The sequence below is a fragment of the Syngnathus leptorhynchus genome, chromosome 13, assembly GCF_054491065.1.
Source record: "Syngnathus leptorhynchus isolate UIUO chromosome 13, UIUO_Slep, whole genome shotgun sequence".
In the NCBI taxonomy this organism is placed as follows: Eukaryota; Metazoa; Chordata; class Actinopteri; order Syngnathiformes; family Syngnathidae; genus Syngnathus; species Syngnathus leptorhynchus.
The window spans coordinates 8,534,671-8,550,575 of NC_141207.1; the positions used below are offsets into that span (position 1 = coordinate 8,534,671).

Here is a 15,905-nt window from a genome sequence, read left to right on the forward strand (position 1 = left end):
TTTAAGCAGTTGCTGACCCACATATGAGATCTTTTTTCTATCAATTTATTTCACATATATGCTGAACTATTGGCACTTCCTTTTTTTTGGTGAGTTCCTGATTTTTCATTGTCACACATAACAGACTCCATCAAAATACAAGCTACAATTTACAATAAAAACATCTCCAAATGACAAAAAAAAAAGTCATTTTGTGCAGCTATTTGCATTTATGAACGTGTGACATATCCGGCATGTGTGTGTGCGAACGCGTGGTGTGTGTGGTGGTGGTGGGGGGGGGGCGGTATGGGTGTCTGCTTAAAATGAGGAAGTGAGAATGAAAGAGCAGTGAAAGATGAATCTCCCCCCCCCAAAAAAAGAAAAACATTCGGCATTTCATGTCAAATCGTTTGGATTGAAAAGAGGCCAGAGCTGTCAGGATGCACAACCAGCACGCTTGGTGTCATGGCAATATCACTCGCTCCAAGACAGAAGATCTGCTTTCAAAAGCAGCCAAAGATGGAAGCTTCCTCATTCGGGACAGCGAGTCCATACAAGGAGCATTCGCCCTGTGTGTTTTGTAAGTACACTGCACATGATATTTCTCTTGATCAAGATAACTTTAATCATGTTAACCACAGATTCCAGAACCAGGTATACACGTACAGAATCCTACCCAATGAAGACAAGAAACTGTCCATCCAGGTGGGTCAAGGTTTCGAAACATATTAAATTGGATCTTTGACGTCAATGGGAGTGAATGACTTGACAGAACACTTGAAATGTTGAAGGATTTTGTCTTCTTCTATCTTCTCTCCAGGCATCAGAAGGAGTTCCCATCAGGTTCTTTTCCATGCTTCCAGAGCTGGTGGAAGCTTACCACGACCCTAATTTGGGACTCATCACTCATCTGCAGTATGCCATCCAAAGGGAGGAGGAGCTTGACGAGGAACCTGGTAAGGACACATTCAATTCAAAATTGAAGTCCAATGCAAGATCCAAAAAGAGCTGCTTTGTTCTCCAGACTCCAACAATCCTCCACCACAGCTTCCTCCCAGGAAATTCACGGTCAACGACTCGAAGGACGGTGACACCAGGTCTACTGACCAAGCTGAAAAAAGCCTATCAGACACCTTCTTGATGAGGCTCCAACACATGGACATGGCCACGTATGATGATTTTGAATCCAAACTTAAACGGCTAGTTCCTGTGATGAAACGTTTTGACGTGAATTTTCAGGATACCAGAAGAGCAGCAAGCCCTAATTTCTGACTACTTCAGGACTTCCATCTGTCTCGATGCTGAGCAAGTCCAGAGTGGGAACACCAGCCTTCCTGGACTCAAGAAGCTCACCGGGGCAATCTGCAAGAACCTCAACAGGTACGCTAATCTGCAAATGGGAGGAACCGGAAACACTTTTTTTCTGAGACAAACGTATTCCCAATTATTAAGACATCTTTTTGGGTGGTAGTGAAATTTCCCGCATCTTACCAGCTCTGGAAGTTTGCCACAGAGCGTTGGACCAGCAGCTCTCGCCAGGCATCGGGCCGCTTCCAAAACAAGTAAGCGGCGGGCTCCTTTTGTATCCAGCTTAAGTCGTCAACATTTTTTTTATTTTCTCAGATTCCAGCAGATCCAAATCAATTTGTCTCCTTGAGGCTGGAGCAACTGACCAAACTACTCTACTCCATCGAGGATCGGGTAACCACAGATGTTCGGTCCTACGTGAGCCGTGAGCAAGGATGTCGTGTTTAAAACTTCGCTCCTTTCCATTCAGGCTATAAACGCGGTCTTCAACTCTGTGGGTTATGAAGGAGGTCATAGAAAGTCTCTCATCCCTCCTGTTGTCTTTGAGGTAACCCTGACACCTTCTGGGAAATATTTGTTTAGTCATTCATTTGATCATTGACTCTCAAACGCAAGGTCAAGCAAGAATCTCTGGGGATCCCCACCAAGTTATTTATAAAAGTTGACGTGGAAGGCGGGAAGCTTCACTTCAAAAAAGCAAAAGACGGACCCGATGACAAGTATTTTGTCCACAACAAAAGTAAGGATCTGTTTGTTTTCTGTGGCTCCTGGCTCACGCTGACCCTTGACCCCTGAATTTTCTTCCCCAGTCAGACAGCTGGTGAAGTCGCAGAAGATGCACGCCAAGCTGGTCATCTTTGTGGAGACTGAGAAAGAGAAGATCTTACGCAAGGAGTATGTTTTTGACAACACCAAGGTCAGACACCCAATATTCAAAACTGAAAGAAATCCAAGAATCTCATTGTCGAGACTTTTTTCTCCCGACGTCAGAAACGAGAAGGTTTCTGTCAGCTTCTTCAACAAATGAAGAATAAACATTCCGAAAAGCCAGAACCGGATATGATCACGGTTTTCGTCGGCACCTGGAACATGGGTAAGAATCTCGACTTCCGGATCGTAGGTAAGAAATTCTAGTGTTCAGCTTTTCCGACATTCCCCGCAGGAAACGCCGGTCCACCTCGCAACATCACTTCCTGGTTTCAGTGTAAAGGCCAAGGGAAGACTCAAGATGACACGGCCGATCACATTTCGCACGATATTTACGTCATCGGGACGCAGGAGGACCCTCTGGGCGAAAGGGAGTGGGCCGACACGGTGAAAGCCGTCTTGAGGGACATCACCAATATCAGCTTCAAACAGGTCTGCCCGTCAGGAGATTGACATTCACGCCACGTTTGACCCTAACGAGGCTTCCGACCTCCTAGGTGGTGATCCAAACATTGTGGAACATTCGGATTCTGGTCCTGGCCAAGCCGGAGCACGAAAACAGGATCTCGCATGTTTTCTCCGATAGTGTCAAGACGGGGATTGCCAACACTTTGGGTAGGCGGAGTTAAATGTTCCTGTGCTGGTGAAGTTACTGGATTTTTGTTTTCTCTCAGGAAACAAAGGAGCAGTGGGCGTGTCCTTCATGTTCAACGGAACGTCCTTCGGATTTGTCAACAGTCACCTGACGTCGGGAAGCGAGAAAAAGCTCAGGTGGGCACGACTTGTCGTTTTTTTTTGCTCGTAGATTCCAATTTCAACTGTTTTTGCAGGCGTAACCAGAACTACTTGAACATTTTGCGATTCCTCAATCTGGGAGACAAGAAACTCAATCCGTTTGACATCACCCATCAGTTCACGCACCTTTTCTGGCTCGGTGATCTCAACTATCGCGTGGACTTTCCGAATGTGGTAAATTGCAAAGAAAAATAGCTATAGCTGTCTTTAAGCGCTCGTTCTGATCTGTGTTCTTTGGCCGCCATTTTGTCAGGAAGCCGAGAATGTCGTATCAAAGATCAAACTGCAACAGTACCAGGAACTCCTGTGCAGAGACCAGCTCAACATGGAGATCAACGATGACAAAGTCTTCCTCCACTTTGGTACGTCTTGATTGAGCAAAGTCGGGCTTTTCAAAATTCTAATGACTTATTCTTTTTTTTTTTTTTTTTTGGGATGGTAGCTGAGGAGGAGATCACATTTGCGCCCACGTATCGTTTTGAGCGCTACACTCGTGACAAGTATGCCTACACAAAGGCCAAAACCACAGGGGTACGTTAGGGTTTTCTCAATTGCAGTTTTTTTTTTGTTTTTTTCTCAAAGAAATACTTTCATGTCATTGTTGACATTGATATCTGGCAGACGAAATATAATTTGCCGTCATGGTGCGATCGTGTCCTGTGGAAATCGTACCCTCTTGTCCATGTGATCTGTCAAGCCTACGGTGAGTCATGTGAATTTTTTTTCAGTCCTCCCCCCAAATTTTCCAAAATAATTTATATAGATATAAAATACAATAAAAATGATTTTGGAAAATTGTATAATTATATTATTTTATCATTTTTAGAATTATTTTAACCTTTTGATCCCTGTGTGATTGGCAAGGCTGCACAAACGACATTATGACCAGCGACCACTCCCCGGTGTTCGCCTCCTTTGAAGTGGGCGTGGCCTCGCAGTTTGTCTCCAAGCGAGGTTTGTTCACGCTCTGGATGACTTTCCGAGTTGTGTATTTTCCTTTTCTTTTTCTCCAGATCCAAACAGTGCGCCCCAAGGCGGCATCCAGATCATGAACTGCAAGGCCACCCTGCTGACAAAGTCCAAGACCAAGTTCTTCATCGAATACCACTCCAGCTGCTTGGAGAGTAAGCCGACAGACGGCAAAAACCCCAATGGCATCGGCTTCAAAAGCAGAACCTCCCCAAAAACTCAACACTCACTGATTTCCTTCAGAAACTGTCAGAACCTACGAAGGCGAGAACACGGAGCATTCGGACGGTTCCATCAAAGTGTGGTTTGGGAACCAAGTTGAGGTAAGTATTCTGTTCAAGAACGTGTTATCAGTCCCAGAACCAAGTGACTCTTGTCTATATCCAGCTTACGCCAATCATCTCGGACGCCGAGTACCTTCTTGACCAGCACATCCTCATCTGCGTCAAGTCCACGGACTCAGAAGAGTCATACGGTAAAGACTGCCGAAAAAGAAATGAAGTACAAAATGGAGGATTTTTTTTTTTTCCCCATTTGTTCCAAGGTGAGGGTTGCGTGGCCCTCCGAGCCGCCCAGTTTTGCTACACCGAGTTCCAAGTGGCGCTCACGCACCACGGCGAGAAATCCGGCATCTTGACCGGCGGCATTCAGCTCCACGCCTCCGAAGGCAAACCCACCGAGAAGTTATACGGTGAGTCCCATCGCTTCATTTTCTTAGAAACCTTGGCTTCATCTATTTTGTTGTGTCTCAGACTTTGTCAAAGTGGAGCGAGATGACTCCAAAGGCAAAACCGGCGACCGGACGGTGGCCGGCCATGATATAGCTAACCCGAGCTACATGGAGGTGTCCTACAGGAGCGGCAACGTGATTGACAAAGGCTGGAGTTACAGCATGCCACCGCCGAGGAACCTCCCCATCGGTGGCCAAGCCGGGATGGACACCAAGAAGAGTCCCACCGCAAAAACTTTGAAGTCAGCGTAAGTGGCTGCTTTCACGGTTCACATCAACATGGTGGAAATTGGGATTCTGTCTCTCAGGGATATCCAGGCATCAGAGATGTTCGACAATCCACTTTACTGCTCCATGAGAACATCACAAAGTCTGTCCAAGGACCAGGATGCCGCACAGAAGAAAGCGCTCCTTCAGCCAGATTCCATTTTGGGAGCGAAGCCACCGGACGGAGAGCACGAACGCCCCCCGGTGCCCACCCCTCGCAATCGTTCCTTCACCTTCTCCGAGTCGAAACCTCCTCTTCCGGCCCCCGCCGTCCAGCACAAGAAACCAGTGGTTCCATCCCGCTCGCAAGGTTGCGTGGTCAACAGCCGACCGCCGCTGCCCACCAAAATCCGCCCGGCACCTCCAGATCCACAGGCAGTCAAACCCAGAGACTACAAGGACAGCTCGGAACTCCCAGGCAAGCACAGACCGCCAACGAGGCCGGGCCAGACGCAGCTCCAAAAAGACGGTAAGGAGATGCTTTCCACACTTCACAAAGCAATTGTTGGCTTGGTCCCTTTCCTTCTAGTTTGCTTGTCTTTTTTTTTTTTCTCCTCTTTTCAGTGCATCACAACGTTGCCAAGAAGGGTCATTCCGTGATGTGAGCCCTGGTTGTAGCTATTCCTTTATTCCCGTGCTGCATTTCTTTTGAGCTGAATAATATTATTATCATCCTAATATATATGTATATGTATTGCACCATTCTATAGCAGCCAATGAATGTTTGCAGTCCCATCTTGCACATATTGGATGTTTGATGCCACTGTGATCATTGTTCCAATAAACATAAGATCTGGACTTACATTGCAGTACTAGTGTGTTTTATCACCCATTAAAACGATCTAATAAATGTTTAAATAAATGAAGAAGCTTGTAGAGCCCATTTCATAAATAGCATCCATTTGACTTCAGAATCATTTAGTAACAAATGTGCACATTAGCTGAGTAGGTATGCATTTCATCCCATTCCTTGTCAAATGGCGCCACCCAGCGGACATTTGATAAACTCCCTTTATCAGTACAGTCTGTCGCGGTGAAATGACGTAGGAGTACGTATTACTACATCATCGACGTCAGACCAAACGCCGCAAAAATCAAAACGGCGCAGCAATGGTGAGGAAAAACCGGCTCGAATGAATGAATTTGTCGCACTTTGAAGCATTTGGACGATGTTAAGTGAAACTTGTTGTTGCGACGATGGCCATGTTTTGTTTATTTGTGTGCTAACTGCGTCCTCTCCAGTGTTAGCTTGTTACCAAGCTAACGTTGTTGTGTCGTTTTGTGCTCTATTTTTATGTTCAGCTTTTCTACTCCTTTTTCAAATCGCTCGTGGGCAAAGACGTAGTGGTGGAGTTGAAAAACGATCTGAGGTGAGTTTTGATCTTATTGTATTGATTAAAAGTGATAACCAATTACCTTGTGTGACCCAATCGATTGCAACTATCGCGGCCGCACCACTTTACTTATTAATCCATTTGTTTTGTATTTAGCATATGTGGAACTCTTCATTCAGTTGACCAGGTATGAATACCATTTATTTTTTGCATGTATTTTTTATTTTTTTTAGAAATGTGTGTTGTGGAAAGTTTCTGCAGAGAACACAATTGTGTGTCAAATGGCACGCAATTTAAAATAAAAAAAAAATAAAGTTGTTGCTAACCTGAACTCTTGACATGCTCTTTTCTTTCCTGTTGCAGTACCTCAACATCAAGCTAACAGACATCAGTGTTACGGATCCAGAAAAATATCCACACATGGTAAGTCATGTGACTTTATCCCAGCATAATCAAATGTTTGACAATTGGCCTTCCACTAGACTCTGACACAATGTTGTATGATTCCGACTGACACGAGATCTTGTGATGGTCACTTTTAGTTGTCAGTGAAAAACTGCTTCATCCGCGGCTCGGTGGTGCGCTACGTGCAGCTGCCCGCCGACGAGGTGGACACGCAGCTACTTCAAGACGCCACACGCAAAGAGGCCATGCAGCAGAAGCAGTGAGCCGCAGGTGTGGGTGGGACATCCGCTGCTTAGGGTCTTTATTAATCATGGTTCAGTTGTCACAAAGAAGATTTGAGTTGTTTTGTGTTCTCTTTAAAAAGAGGTATGGACTCATCTTTGTTAGTCAACTCCATATTTGATATTAAGAATACATCTTAAAAAGGTTGAAAAATGCTGAGTATTAATGTTTTAATAATTTTTGGAAAGGGTTTGGTTAAGTCACCTAAGCACAGCAGATTTCATACCTTTCTTAGTTTGTTTACTGTTCCCCAAAAAAAAATAAGCAAATGGCAAACTTTTGTATGAAAACAGGTATTTTTTTAAAGTTGTGTTTTGATGTCTTTTTTTGTTGTTTTTACTGTGACTTTATGCTTGGCCTCATGATACCAAGTGTAAATGTTCAAATATTCATTTCTGGGAAATAAAAAAAAAAGCAAAATCTCATGGCAAATCTTTATGGTTAATCATACAATATTTTACTCCAGATGAAACTCATCTTATGAGCATAAAATCATAGTTCTTTGTCAAAAGTTTTTGTTGGAATCTTGCAAAATAATTTTTAAAATGTAGTTAAATATGCATTCAAATAAATGCAATGCACATGCAGCGCGGAACGTTCGTCAATGCCCCTATTACCGGTGCACCCTCAACACTGACGGACACGTCACAGCTTCAACCCAGTCGGGTGTCAGCACAATTCATCCACGTGGAAGTCACGAACACTAAAATAAGGATGCCTGCACATTGCGTGGAATGATGCTCTTGTGGCCGAGGCCATACAGTCACAACGAGAAAACTGCAAATACTCTTAAACAGGTAAGAGTTCATTTTCTGTCTCTTTTTTTCGAATGTTATGTCATAATATTTCATGCAGTTATGTTCCCTTAGCATAAACATAAACCTCGTGAAATTCGGTCTAGTTTAGCCCAATATGTGACTTGTTTCCGCTGCCCATGCATTGCTTTTGATGCGAACGTTGCCCCCACTAGCTTAGCCGCTACGTTAGCACGTCAAGTGGCGGAAAAGCGCAACCTTTTCGACTGCCAAGTTGAGATCAATTCAAGGCAATAAATAATGTTCTGAGGAACATAATGCCAAAAATACCACTGTTACTTGTCTTTTTCTACTGTTTTGCAATTAAATGCATGTTTCCAAAGTTAAAAATATTCACGCCAATCATCCCATTTGTTTCAAATAATTTGTAATCTTGCACAAGGACGCTTTGTAAACCTTAGTTAATGTCATATTTTGGGATGTTATTTATAGAGGAGTATTTTTAAAATGTTTAGGTAAGTTTTCTCACAATAAAAAAAAGTTTGTCCACTCGTGTTTATACATAGAAATCAAATACCTTTATTTTACATTCATACATCAAAGGACATTGTACAATAGTTTTTAAATTCCGTTAAAAAATTCCAATCCAAAAAGATTTACAGTGATGCATTTTGCATGTTTTTAAAGTTAGTGACAAGCAATGAAAAACACAAACACACACACACACACACACAGGGAGGAGTTGGGCGAGGGAGGGAGGGAGGGAGGGAGGCGGTTGTACCTTAACGGAGCTGAATTGAGTTGCCGTGGAGAAAAGGCACATTGAATCCACAGTGTATATATGTACAAAGTGACAACTACACAACTGTACGTTGGGAGGGATAACAATGACCAAAAAAAAAAAAGTCTTCACTTATGAAAAACAAAATTCAATATCAATCCCCCAAAAAGAAGAAAAAACACCTATACAAATACATCAAAATTGAATTAAACATCAAAGACGATTGGCTCTGCCTGCAGAGAACAATCCCACAAATATGTATAAATACACAATATGTCACAATATTTATAACCGTACCCCTCGAGTGGCTCATGCATAAGCAGTTGTTGGACAATTTTTTTTTCTTTTTTTTTCTATTATTTTTTTAACTCATTTCACAAATGAAGACGACTGCCGTCATTTTTTAAAATATATATTACCACCCGTCAGTCAATGTTTCCAGAAAAGTAAGTTCTCTGATATAAAATACTGTATTTGTTTTTTTTTTTTTGATCCTCTCCTTAAAAATCACTTTTTTTTTAATACATTCCGTTCTTCGACAAAATAAAGCTTTATACTCGTACTTTCGAAGCTTAGAAATATACATACACATACTTATTATATAGATCTGTACGTATAGAAACCATAAAGTGACTCGACGTTCACATGTAGTGGAAACCCGTTTTTTTTTCTTGGTTTTTTTTCATTAGCGGAACATTGCCATTTTGATTTGTCCAAACACAGTGTGGCACTAGCGTCTTAAATGATTGTACACATCAAAAGGGGATGGGGATCGCTTTAGGTGGACGTCTCGAGTACTGCTACCAAAAATTGAACACATCCAAATAAAAAAAAAATCCAGAATAAATCTGCTACCTGCATTCACTGCACAAAAATCATTGGAAAGTTAAATTTGTTCTAGCGTATTAAAAATAAATAATAGAATAAAGCAATAACAATTTTTTGGCCTATGTAGAGCCCTCGAGAACTTCTACTATTGTGCAAATTTTCAAATTGCACAGACAAACAAAACCCAAACCCCCATTGCACTTGTTAGTCTGTAATCGGAGTAGGCTGCTCTTTTCAATGACATCGATTTTGATAACTTCAACAAAACTGTCGAATGTGACACCATTTTTTTGGCCCATGTGGAAATCTCAACCATTGCTACCGCTAAATAAAATCAGAATGCAACGACTACAACTTTTGTTGTAGCGCCCAAAAAAAAAAAAAAAAAAAAGTCCACTTCAATTAGTCCCATGAACAAAGTGTGGCACGAGCGTTTTTGGATGATTGTACACGTCAAAGGGAGCTGCTCGGGTTTCAAATCAAGCTGTCGGCCATTTTAACAAGCCTTGGTGAGGTCTGTGGCCATCGTGTCGGTAGAAATACGATACTGGATTTTGGTGTTGGTGATGGCGCCGTGCTTCTGCCGCAGGTGAAGACGAAGCTGACTCTTGTGGCGGAAGTGCAAGTTGCATTTCTCACACTACAGGGAAAAAAAAAAAATAATCGGTTAAGGTTTTTCAAAGCATGTCATAAGAAAAATAAACGAGGACATACGTGGTAGGGCTTCTCGCCGGTATGTATGCGCAGGTGGCTCTTGAGGGTCTGCAAGTGGCGGAAGCGTGTTCCGCAGATCTCACAGGGGTACGGTTTCTCGCCTGTGTGGATTAACACGTGGGCGCGGAGGTGGGCAACCTGCCGGGAGAAAAAAGTTGGTCAAAATAATGAGCGTTTTTTTTTTGGTCAAAAAATGTGGTGTTTTCAGACATGTTGAGGCCCACAAATGTTTTTCTTTGTAATTCATTTTATGAATCTGACCTGTACAAAGCGAGCGCCGCACGTTTCACATTTGTATGGCTTCTCTCCTGAGTGGATGCGAGTGTGAGTCTTGAGGTTGGCTGGTCGGTTGAACTGAGCACCGCAGATGTTGCAGCGATATGGCTTCTCGCCTGCAAACGCAACAGGTGGTGAGTCCGACAACAAAAAAAACATATTAGAAAGGTTCATAGATTTTGGATTAACTCCATAGTGTGTGATTGTGAACACAGCCCAGGGACGGAAAATGAATTTGTGGGCGTGTACGCACCTGTATGGACGGTCTTGTGGCTGGCGAGGTTGCCTTTGTAACGGAAGGCGGCTTGGCATCGGTCGCACTTGTAGGGCTTGTCGCTGTGGACTTGGAGCACGTGCTGCTTCAGAGCTTCCTCCTCGGCAAACTTGGAGTCACACTCGTTGCAGAAGTAGGTGCCGTTTTCTGTTCGGGAGGAAGCACAGGTTAGAAAAGACCCCCCCAAAAAAATAATCGAAGGAATTCATGAATAAAAGGGAATAATTGACCAGACCTACCACAACTGGAGTCGGAGTATTCCGAGTGCATTTCGGTCATGTCCTCGCCCAGCCTGGAACGGGAGGGGCAGATTTCGGAGTGCTGCGGCGACTGGGCGCCGCACGATGAGCAGTTGAGGCGGTTGACGTAGCGGCTTGGGTGTTGGGCCTCTGGGTTTCTCACTGACCCATCCAGCGCACTTGAGGGGAAACATATGAATATCGGTCGAAAAGAGGCAAAGCTTGGCTTAGCATCTAGTCAAATGTCAACTGATTGTAATAAAGTGGGAAGACAAGTCCAAAAAGCTTTGGAATTGCTTTGGTTTTCCACTTGACGTGACCATTGAGGAAACCAGGGGTTTTCCCCTCAACCAAAAACCAGCACGTGTGCCATCGCCACCACTCAAATAAGACAAAAAAAAAAAAAAAAAACTTGCCAATTTTTAGACCATACAAAACAAAGAAGAAAGCGTGTCAGGAATAGCAGGTAACAAAGAGAAGTTGGAAACTTTTTCAAAGTAAAATGAAAGCAACCGGGTTCTTCTTGGCTCTTCAACAACCAATTATAGTGCAGTGGCCTCAATTTTTAGACCTTCATAGTTTGAAGTTAATGACAAAGACTGTGGATTGTTCAAATTAGAGGGACCTAAGGATAAATCCAAACAGCCACAAAAGTAGAACTGAAGAAACCGGACTCTTTGTTTTTGAAAAGTTGAAAATCCACATTTCTACTTTTGGGGATGACCACAATCCTGGTGATTTAGAAAAAAAAAAAAAAGACAGCAGCAACTAAAATGTCATCACCTCCGGAGCTTTTCCTCACCTGCTGATGATGTTGTTGAGTCGACTGCTCTGCGGCATGGGATGATCCTCGACGCTCTTCCTTGCGCTTTGAACCTCCAAATTATCCCCGGCGTGGAGATACGGCTGCAGGCCCACACGCTGAGGCGAGCACAACCCGGGGTTCCGCAGGCCAGCCTCGTCCTCCCTGGCGCTCTGGTTGAGCACGATGAATTTGTACTTCTTCCAGTTGCGAGCTTTGGGGTCCTGCGTTCCCGCCCCCGCCTGCTGCGCCCCGGCCTGCGACAATCCGGCGTTCTTGCTACTGCTGGACTCTGTCGGGGAGTTGGGTTGGCAGTCTGACTTGAGGGGGCTCTGTGGGCTGCTCATGAGACTCTTACGCCCGGCCGAGGAGATCCCGAGAGGGTAGTGGTGATGGATCAGGTCCTCCTCGCTTGGCGGGAGGTGTTCTTTGTCTTTTTGGGGTTCCAGGGTCAACACGGGGTAGACCCGCTTCCTCCCGCCCAGGCCCAGCGGTAGCCCGAGCCCCTCGTGGCTTTCCTTTTTCACCTCGTCCTCCCGCCCGAACTCCCTGGGGGCGAAGTTTGCGGCGTGCAGGATGCCAGAAGAGCCCATCGCTCGGGCGTACTCGGCCCTGCTGATGGCGGCGGCGTCGTGCGGGTGCTTGTGGTGGATCCCGCTCCGTGACAGGTCGCTGAAGGCGTTCTTAGCATCGGTCAACTTGCAGAGATGGAAAGGGAATCCCGTCATGGGGAACTGGCCGTAGAGGTGGTAGTTGCCGGGGCTGGTGACGCCGTTGAGCATGCCGGAGCTGTACGCTGGCCGCGCATCCCTGAAAGGCGCCACGCGGCCGTGCAAGGCGTCCACCATATCGTGAGGGCGGTACGCGTGGACGTCCTGGGGCAGAACCAGAGGGCTCACCAGGAATTCGTCTCTGGGGAGCTTGACGCTCGGATCGCTTGCAAGAGAAGAGACAAAAATGTGAAGGTGCGGTTTTTGGTTCACTTTGAACAATTTCAGAATTGGCAGCGTTTGGATTCTTTTTTTTAAGTCAATGCCTGGAAATAATAAGTACTGCACTGTGAGATCTTGGAGCACAGAGAAAAACAACCGGAAACATGCCAGATCCACACAAAAAGACTTCTTCTCCAACCTGGACTTGATGAAGCGGTGGCAGGTGTCCACCACGTGATCCATCTGCAGGTAGACGGCGGTGTTCATGATGGCCATGATCAGACTCTCCCTGAGCGCTAGCCTGGAGGTGTACATGAACTCTAGCAGGATGGCAAAGCCCTCCGGGTCCACCTTGGGGTCCAGGCTGATGGCATTGAGGTTGCACTTGTGCGAGTCGGTGAAGATGGTGTAGAAGAGCCCGCTGTGTGGAAGGAAGCAAAGACGAGAAGATCAGTCATCCTTTTTGACAGCACCAAACCAAGAGCGGATTCTCAAGAGTACCATTTCTACATACCTGCAAGCCATGAGGACGGTTTTGTGCGCCCTGAACTGTTGCCTGCTGACCAGGATGGTCACGTCGGTGAGGATGTCCCGACTGCGGAGGCGGTTCAGGTTGAGCAGGACGTCGCTGGCGTGACGCGTGAACTGGATGCAGCTGTCGGCCAAGCAAGACATCCTGCCGACTTCTGGAGGAGGGGGGGGGTACAAGCAGAAAATGCATATTTACGCTTTAGTTGCATGTCAGTCTTGGTTAAACTGCATTTTGAAGGAGCGATTTGCATTTCCTCTGAGTGCCGTTAGAGGGCGCAATTTAGCCGACTACGCCGGTTTGGGACATTTAAATTTTGACACCCTGTTTTTTCTTTTTTCTTCTTCTCAACCGCAGCTTTGAGGGAAACGCGGGTTGACAAGAAGAGGACAACAAATTATTTAAATGAATTACAATATGGGGAGGGGGAAAAGTGCACGGCGTGAAAACGACTGAGCTGCGCACGGCAAAAAGTGCGTGACAAAACGACAATATGCAATAAATAAACTTGTTTTAACAAAATAAGAAGAGGGATTTTTTTCAGGGGGTGGCAAACATACAGATAAAACATGCACATGCATGAAAATAACATACTTTGCATTTAATTGATAAAATGCAACTTTTAAACACATTTTTACTTTTTTTTAAAACCAGCACAAGAGCCCATTCTTAAGCGTTATACAAGTGAAAAACTGAGATTTAACAGTTTGACAGTTAACGTAAGATGCATGCCCAAGTGATGTTTTGTCGCGGGTTAAACTCAAAACTACATTTTTTTTCCTCACGCACTTTTCCCATATTTTTTTTATTCGACTTGACTGTACTTTATACGTTGACTGTACTTTCTTATTTATTTTGCCCCAGCATGCATGCATACATACTTAGCTGCAAATTCAATCCCTCAAGCGTTACAACGCAAAAAAAAAAAAAGCATGCAACGTGCACACGCAACCCCACTTTGCGCAAACGCAAAGAGACAAGTTGACAACTCCACCTCGGAAACGCACGCACAATACAACACTATTATGCACATTTACGCAACAATGTCACGTTGACTGCTCGCATCTCTACATTAATTCATAGCAAATACATCTTTTAGTTTGACCCCAAAAAAAACTAAAACATCCCGATTTAAAGTTGGTGATGTGTGACAACCGGGAGCACCGGAGGGGGCGGCTCCGGCCCTAGCTGCAGCCGCCTGACGCGCGTATTAACTCGGCTCGAGAAGCCGCGGAGGACCGAGGAGGGTGGTGGTGGAGGGGGGGTGGGGAGCTTTTTGCGGATGAGAGCCTCGGGAAGAGACTGAAGCAAAGGGGAATGGGAAGGTGCGGTGAGGTGAGGTGGTGAAAGGGTTGAAGGAAGGTTCCGGCTTGTCGGATGTCTGACAGCCGGAGAGCCGCAGCCGCTGCTGCTGCTGCCGCTGCACAAGTACGCGCACAGACAAATTCACACTCCCATTACGGTGGGTGACATTGGCAGCACAAATCCCCGTGAAATAATTAGATGAGAAGGGAAGAGAAGAGAGGGGAGGGATAATGTAAAAAATGAAATTTTTGAAAAATCACCTGGTAGCGCTTTCCTAGAAACTTCTTGCATCACCACTTCTAAGAAGCCCAGTTCTAAGAATCAGACCAGCTCAATTCTCGGAATTTGAGCCCGGGATCGTACCAACGTCTACGGTCAGGGGGGGAGAAGCTGTTAAACCCCCTCCGGCTTCGACTCCCTATTCCTTTCCGCTTCTCTTTTATATTGCTACCCCAAATCAATTTTCACGTCCACCTAAAACACCAACTTGGTATGAAAGCCACTTTAATCGACTATTTCATGGTAAAATAACCAACACGGGACAAGCATGCTATCCCGGACTCCCCCCTGTGCAAGGTTGGTGGAGTCCAAAGTGTGTGACGTCACACGTCTCTGAGCCCCGCCCCTCCACGGAGCTTCTGAGAAGTGGCTTGGAGTCGTCACTTAGAAGGGAGAGAGTCCACTTAAGGAGCCCGAACGTCGGCATCACCGGGGGGGTGGGGGGCGGTGTTGGTGTCCGTGGACAGCACATTTGATGCTTCTTTATATAATTTCGATTTGTGAGAAGATACTTGGTTAGTTGCCGTAGTGTTTGGAGTCAAACTCGATGCATGTTATTGTCGTTGGCTGCAGAAGCGGCAAGTGGCATACTTGTTGAATGTCCGTGAACGCGTCATCGGTGACAAAATAGTGACAGCGGAGACGCAACTTTAAAGTTGGTACGCGTTCAAAAAACTGGGAAAAAAAAATAATTGAGTAAACGTGACAGTCGCGGTAAGGGAGTAAATGCTTTTACTATTAAACAAATATTTGTGCATTATTAGGACTTACTTTAGTTCTGCATACATTTACAGTATACAGACTATTTTTCATGAATTTATTATGAATAGAATTTTTTTTTAATTTAAATTTGAATGGTATCCTCATCTGCTTATATTGTATTTCTGTCCTATACTTGATATAGACTAATACCTTAAAATATCATTGTTTATATTAGTTGAGGTTTATTATAAATATTTAGGTCATATTTTTCATTTTATGTATTTTCTTTAAATTGTCTATTGACTTTTTTATTGTATTTTATTCAAATTCATTATTTTTTTTACATTTTATTCAAACTTCTTTATCCTCTTTTTCATTTCTTTTAGTTCATACAGTCTTATAGTTTATAATAAAGTTGTATGTATATTTTGAATTAGAATTGTATTTATCATCATTATTTACATTTAAATGCTTTTTATCACGTTATACATAT

General features: G+C 44.4%; 4 protein-coding genes across 6 annotated transcripts in view; 3 read left to right on the forward strand and 1 right to left on the reverse strand.

Moving 5' to 3' along the window:
• The first annotated feature begins 389 nt into the window (after nt 1-389).
• On the forward strand, nt 390-5,767 carry inpp5d (inositol polyphosphate-5-phosphatase D). The gene is made up of 26 exons (XM_085928408.1): nt 390-559; nt 621-684; nt 800-935; nt 1,004-1,148; nt 1,219-1,359; nt 1,451-1,541; nt 1,603-1,680; nt 1,757-1,834; nt 1,903-2,026; nt 2,097-2,203; nt 2,278-2,380; nt 2,450-2,646; nt 2,712-2,829; nt 2,889-2,985; nt 3,045-3,183; nt 3,263-3,371; nt 3,452-3,540; nt 3,631-3,712; nt 3,874-3,963; nt 4,023-4,133; nt 4,222-4,301; nt 4,366-4,453; nt 4,523-4,669; nt 4,731-4,956; nt 5,017-5,444; nt 5,540-5,767. Exons 1-26 carry the CDS (start codon nt 420-422, stop codon nt 5,578-5,580), a joined length of 3,249 nt encoding a protein of 1,082 aa, XP_085784534.1. The 5' UTR covers nt 390-419; the 3' UTR covers nt 5,581-5,767.
• A 225-nt stretch (nt 5,768-5,992) lies between these two features.
• On the forward strand, nt 5,993-7,416 carry lsm2 (LSM2 homolog, U6 small nuclear RNA and mRNA degradation associated). Its single transcript, XM_085928411.1, has 5 exons — nt 5,993-6,088; nt 6,278-6,345; nt 6,466-6,496; nt 6,673-6,732; nt 6,852-7,416. Exons 1-5 carry the CDS (start codon nt 6,086-6,088, stop codon nt 6,975-6,977), a joined length of 288 nt encoding a protein of 95 aa, XP_085784537.1. The 5' UTR covers nt 5,993-6,085; the 3' UTR covers nt 6,978-7,416.
• Nucleotides 7,417-7,626: 210 nt separating this feature from the next.
• lpp (LIM domain containing preferred translocation partner in lipoma) overlaps nt 7,627-15,905 on the forward strand; it is a 71,371-nt gene continuing 63,092 nt past the window's right edge. For both annotated transcript variants that reach the window (XM_085929145.1, XM_085929146.1), the window contains exon 1: nt 7,627-7,793. The gene's annotated coding sequence lies outside the window, so the exon portion shown is untranslated. The remainder of the gene's footprint in view (nt 7,794-15,905) is intronic.
• On the reverse strand, nt 8,307-14,830 carry bcl6aa (BCL6A transcription repressor a). Of its 2 annotated transcripts, none has more exons than XM_085929143.1 (9): nt 14,692-14,830; nt 13,112-13,283; nt 12,797-13,018; nt 11,666-12,601; nt 10,864-11,042; nt 10,604-10,771; nt 10,336-10,466; nt 10,075-10,212; nt 8,307-10,000 (listed from the first exon to the last, which is right to left on the reverse strand). In XM_085929143.1, exons 1-9 carry the CDS (start codon nt 14,720-14,722, stop codon nt 9,857-9,859), a joined length of 2,121 nt encoding a protein of 706 aa, XP_085785269.1. In that variant the 5' UTR covers nt 14,723-14,830; the 3' UTR covers nt 8,307-9,856. The 2 variants fall into 2 exon arrangements, with proteins under 2 accessions (XP_085785269.1, XP_085785270.1); XM_085929144.1 differs by having other exon boundaries at nt 13,112-13,280; nt 14,692-14,723.

Excerpts from the sequence above, each read along its gene's own strand:
- inpp5d (XM_085928408.1), top strand. The coding sequence starts at position 420 with ATGCACAACCAGCACGCTTGGTGTCATGGCAATATCACTCGCTCCAAG. Across the intron at positions 685-799 it reads ACAAGAAACTGTCCATCCAG|GCATCAGAAGGAGTTCCCAT; the intron begins GTGGGTCAAGGT and ends TCTTCTCTCCAG. Across the intron at positions 1,542-1,602 it reads TCGGGCCGCTTCCAAAACAA|ATTCCAGCAGATCCAAATCA; the intron begins GTAAGCGGCGGG and ends TTATTTTCTCAG.
- bcl6aa (XM_085929143.1), bottom strand. The coding sequence starts at position 14,722 with ATGCAAGAAGTTTCTAGGAAAGCGCTACCAG. Across the intron at positions 13,284-14,691 it reads TTCTAGGAAAGCGCTACCAG|AAGTCGGCAGGATGTCTTGC; the intron begins GTGATTTTTCAA and ends CCCCTCCTCCAG. Across the intron at positions 12,602-12,796 it reads CACCGCTTCATCAAGTCCAG|CGATCCGAGCGTCAAGCTCC; the intron begins GTTGGAGAAGAA and ends TTCTCTTGCAAG.
- lsm2 (XM_085928411.1), top strand. Across the intron at positions 6,346-6,465 it reads GAGTTGAAAAACGATCTGAG|CATATGTGGAACTCTTCATT; the intron begins GTGAGTTTTGAT and ends TTTTGTATTTAG. Across the intron at positions 6,733-6,851 it reads CAGAAAAATATCCACACATG|TTGTCAGTGAAAAACTGCTT; the intron begins GTAAGTCATGTG and ends GGTCACTTTTAG.